Source organism: Gadus macrocephalus, chromosome 3, assembly GCF_031168955.1.
Source record: "Gadus macrocephalus chromosome 3, ASM3116895v1".
NCBI classification, from domain to species: Eukaryota; Metazoa; Chordata; class Actinopteri; order Gadiformes; family Gadidae; genus Gadus; species Gadus macrocephalus.
This window is the reverse complement of record NC_082384.1, coordinates 5,443,856-5,448,855: the sequence shown is the minus strand read 5'-3', so window position 1 is coordinate 5,448,855 and position 5,000 is coordinate 5,443,856. Positions and strand designations below refer to the sequence as shown.

The 5,000-nt window shown below is 44.3% G+C and overlaps 1 protein-coding gene across 6 annotated transcripts in view; it reads right to left on the bottom strand.

Annotated features, from left to right (window-relative positions):
* Nucleotides 1-5,000, bottom strand: part of tenm3 (teneurin transmembrane protein 3) — a 182,399-nt gene that overhangs the window by 95,068 nt on the left and 82,331 nt on the right. For all 6 annotated transcript variants that reach the window (XM_060046773.1, XM_060046774.1, XM_060046775.1 and 3 more), the window contains 2 exons: nt 732-905; nt 362-426 (listed from right to left, as the gene is read on the bottom strand). In XM_060046773.1, the coding sequence (XP_059902756.1) occupies nt 362-426; nt 732-905 (239 nt within the window). The remainder of the gene's footprint in view (nt 1-361; nt 427-731; nt 906-5,000) is intronic.

Genomic DNA, 5,000 nt, shown 5'->3' with positions numbered 1-5,000 from the left:
GTGTGTGTGTGTTTGCGTGCAATAGGCAGGAGACAAGGTATATAGATGGATAGCATCTGCAATGTTTGCATTGGTTTCAAATCTGTGTGTGTGCACGTGTGTGTGTGTGTGTGTGTGTGTGTGTGTGTGTGTGTGTGTGTGTGTGTGTGTGTGTGTTTGTGTGTGTGTTCGTGCGTGCATGTGTATGTGTGTGTGTGCGTGTGTGTAGGTTTGCGTGAGTGTATATGTGTGCATGTTTAAGTGTGTGGGTGTGTGTATGTATGTATGTATGTATGCATGTATGCATGTGTATGCATGTGCATGCATTTGTGTGTATACTATCTGCACGTGTGTGTGTGTGTATGTTTGTGTAGGCTCTTACCGATGCAGTAACACAGCAGGATGGACAGCAGCACAGACAGTCCTACTGCACTGAGAGCCGTGCACCTGTAAGGAGACACACACAGCCGTTCAGTTCCCTGCTGTAGATCACCTCCCCGCCCACTGCTCTCAGCCTGTGTGCCTGGCTGTGTGTGACCCAGGGGAATAAGAAAGACTATCTATGTGGGCTAAAGAAAATCAACATGCATTAAATCCACAAGTCAATCAGCCCTGGAAGCCGTCGTTGCCCATGTTAGATGATGGTCAGTGGATAGAGATAAGGCCGTGTAAGGACAGGGAGATCTACAGTGTGCCGGAGGAACGGGACCCCGGGGACCAATCGCACACTGTGAGTGAGGGCCCACGGTTACCTCCACGAGCAGTACTTGGAGGACTTCTTAAACTTAAAGGCGGAGCGCGAGAGGGTGTTCCTGGGCAGCGGCCGGGTGGGCGGGGAGTACACTGAACCCGTTGCCATGGTGTAGCCTGGGGTCGCCGTGGAGAAGAGGGGAGTGGTGCCTGTGCCGGTCTTAAAGAGGAAGTGCCTGGATAGAGAGAGGAGGACAAACTCAGTTATCCATCAATCACATTCAATGATCCATGCTTCATGTGTAACAATACAGTGCATACAGAAGGACCAAGGTGCATGTGTTCCTCAAGCACCTTGGTGCAGGAGAAGCTTGGTTCCAATGTGGTGAATGGCAACAGCTTAATCCTCTAACGCAGCCTTACTACGGCCTTGGAGTGCTGCTCTGAGCACATCCTACTCTCAACAACACGCTTGACAACAGAGTACAGACAGGAAAAATGCATAATTGTAAAGGTTGACAAGCAACGATGTGGCTTCTGTAGTGAAATATCTGATTGGCTAATAAGCCTGGAGTAATTACCAAGGTCACAATGTCTAATTAATGACAGAACCTCTTGCTAACGAGCGGCTGTAATTACAATTAGAATGCTTTGTAATGAGGTTGTGTGATTAACAATTAGAACCTATTATAACAAGGGCCCTCCAATTAATACCTGCCTCCAGGCAAGAAACAGAGAGGAGAGAACGAGGAAGTACAGCGAAGAGACAAACACAAAGTGTGTAACGAAGAGAGACAAACGCTACTCAAAACATTATGGATATACTAGAGTAACCGCTATGTTACCGGGAAGACTGAGGTATACATACTGACAATTAGACACACAGAAACACTTTCAGTCTTCGGCCTTGTAGGCTTCCCATACGAGGCGTTTCCAATCAATGCCTTGAGAGGCTAAATGAACAGCGGCTCCTTGGAGCCTCAGCAGAGCTTAGCCTAACAGCATCCTGGGACATTAAGTGAATGATTGGCAAAAAAATGTCACCCATAAACCCGCACTAAACAGCACTCGCGGGGGTGTCCAAATAACCAGGACACAGGCCAAAGCACATTAACCAGACCCAAGGTGTGTGAGGAGATTGCTTAACAGAATTTTTATGAGGTCAATGCAATATTTTATCACAGAGAGCGCCAGGCCTTAATTGGAGGCAGGCTTTTATTACAGAAAGGCCAGCATTTCTAATTTATCAATAATGATTTATCGTGATATATACAACGGTAATGCATTACAAATATGACTAGTATGGCCTGCAGACAGTTTATGCCAATTACCAATGATAGGATGTTAACAAATATAAATTATAAGTAATGGCTGTTGGCCTCATTGTGCAATATCCATTTTTTTTTATATTTTTGCCAATGCACCATTGCATTTTGTAAACAGTATTGACATTTCATAATGCCAGTATAGCAGCAGTAAATTATAGCAGAAAACAAAATATATAATACTTTTAGGTTGTTCACAGTACTAGCATACAGCATAAGCCTTTCATACACCCGCCCCGTACATTTTGACCTCAGGAAATACAGCATCCAATTTATTTAAACAAACAAGCTAAGGCCAAAGCCTGCTAACGTCAGCTACATCGCTGATTTATTTCATCTTATTGCAGTGTGTGCATGCATTGTTGCACTCGCACACATTGGCAGAACAAGTCCTTCTATTGTCATCTCATCAAATAAAAAGGGCCTCTTACACACACACACCCACACACGCACCCCCACACACAGACTCACACACAAGCACTGAAATAAAAATTAGGTTTGCATATTAACCGCAGTCACACTCACAGTGTGCTTGTCTGTTTTTCTGTGTGTCTCTGTGTGGTTTATGGTGGCTATAAAACAGGCATTGAGATGGCTTTATTTAGGTGTTTTAATGTATTTTGCCCTGCCTCCGCCATCTTACAGTCATTTTACTCAAGATTCATTGAAGGTGCTTTTATTAGTCCGTAATTTTCCGCACAACCCGCGCAACGTACCATTCATGGCTGGGGCTTCTTGACATTCAAAACAATCCTTAAACATCACTTAGGTCCGTAAGCTATTTTGCCTGTGTGTGTGGGCGCCTGTGTGTGTGTTACTGCATGTACACGTTGCTGATTGCATGTTTGTGTGTGCAGGTTTTCGCATGCAAATGTGTGTTGCATGCATGGCCATGTGTGTTACGGTTGCCTGTTCATTATTTACCACCAGTTGAAATTGGCATGAGCCTCAGGAGAGATGGGGAGAAGGAGGAAATATTATATTATGTATTCATTCAGAATTGATAATAGAGACTGGGAAGTGGGTACTACAGAATACACACACACACGCACGCACGCACGCACGCACACACACACACACACACACACACACACACACACACACACACACACACACACACACACACACACACACACACACACTCACACACTCACACACACACACACACACACACACACACACACACACACACACACACACACACACACACACACACACACACAATCTTTTGTTAGAAGTTTCTTGTTCTTATTGGTATGATTGTATGAAGAAGATTTAAGTGCAGACAGCATGAAAAAGAGATGAATACGGAAGGTACAACCATGCGGAATGAACAACGGCTCGTAAAATGACTATAACCAATGTATGTTTTGTAAATGTCAGTATTTAGCGCACCATGACCACTTCACCGTGCAACAACAATGCTGTCCCTGCATAATGCAATACATTGCCGGCCGACCATCACCTTCATTGTGTGTGCTTTATTCATGCTTGGAGCGTTGCAGACGTTGGATAAGTAATCCTTTAGAGAGGCCATTGTTGTATTAATATATAAACTTTCTGTAATTTGTTCCGTGCCTAGTACTGTTGGCATGGCCATGGAGATGCATGTGTGTTAAGACGCACATTACGTGTGTTGATATTCAAGTGGGACTTTGCTGGCAAAAAAGTGTAAAAGATCTGTGACTAATGGAATTCATGCTAGTTTATGTGTAGCCCTAGCACGCCGTATCTCATGAAAACAGATTCTCTGGCGAGCATTGAAGATCTATGTCACCATCTTCTTCCTAACATGAGATGAACCACCTAACACTGTGTGTCTGTGTGTGGTCTGTATGTGTGTGTGTGTGTGTGTGTGTGTGTGTGTGTGTGTGTGTGTGTGTGTGTGTGTGTGTGTGTGTGTGTGTGTGTGTGTGTGAGTGCGTGCGTGCGTGCGTGCGTGCGTGTGTGTGTGTGTGTGTGTGTGTGTGTGTGTGTGTGTGAATTTGACAAATAAAGACACAAATGTATGGTTGTCTGATGCAGCAGTGAAAGCCTGATTGGTTAAAGTGCTGAAGCACTGAAGTTAGAAGTGAGCACTGAGTTAACATTCCGTTCCATCAGTTAACATTCCATCAACCCCTCCCCCCTCCTAAAAGTAGCAGTTCAGAAGGTAATCTCTACCTCAGTGTATCCAGACTACCGTGTCTGTCAACATATGCTCAGGTCGCTTTGGTTAAAATGTTTGGATGTGATCATAACTTTATCAGAAAGCATCCTTTGCCGCAGAGCAGAATGAAAATTATGAGCAAATGATGAGAAAAAAACAACATATAATAATACAGGAAGGGAAACGACGTAGCGAGAGGGTAAATTATATGTAAATAGTAAATCGTGGCAAATAGAAACCATCCAAATCGACTTATTGGACCAGAGACAACAAAAGCCTTTTGAAAAGAATGGGATGTTCATGCAGAAAATAATATCTCTCAAAATGTGGATCTTTTCTACAAGTCGGCTGCCGCAGCGACAGAGAGCGTAAGGAAAACCCAAAGGGTGAGTGTGAACAAAGCCACACACAAACAGCAGTGATAAGAACAACCATTACACAATAGTCAAAGCCCTGTGTTACGCTGATGGCACACGGTTTCTTTCCAAGACCCAAACACAACAGTGGGCAGGGTGTGGGTCAAAGCAGAAACTGGTAATAGTTTTCAGGTCCAGATTCAGTGTTCAGTCAAAGATAGCCGGTAGCCACTGGGTTCCCTTCCCTGCTCGGCCGATTGCTGTTTGTTTGAGGAACAGAGTGCGGCTGGGCTTTCAGAGGCTCATTTCTGGGCTCTGTTTACCCAGCAAACCTTTCTTCCAGGAGATAAGTCAAGATATCTTTGCAGCAACACATCTTATCCTTTAGCGGTGAGATGCCCCAGCAGGGGGTGAAGGAGTGCGTTTTAGAGAGGCAGACGGAGTAGAATTTGCTCAGAAACTACATATTTTATAGATCAAAACTAAAACAACGATTGACAA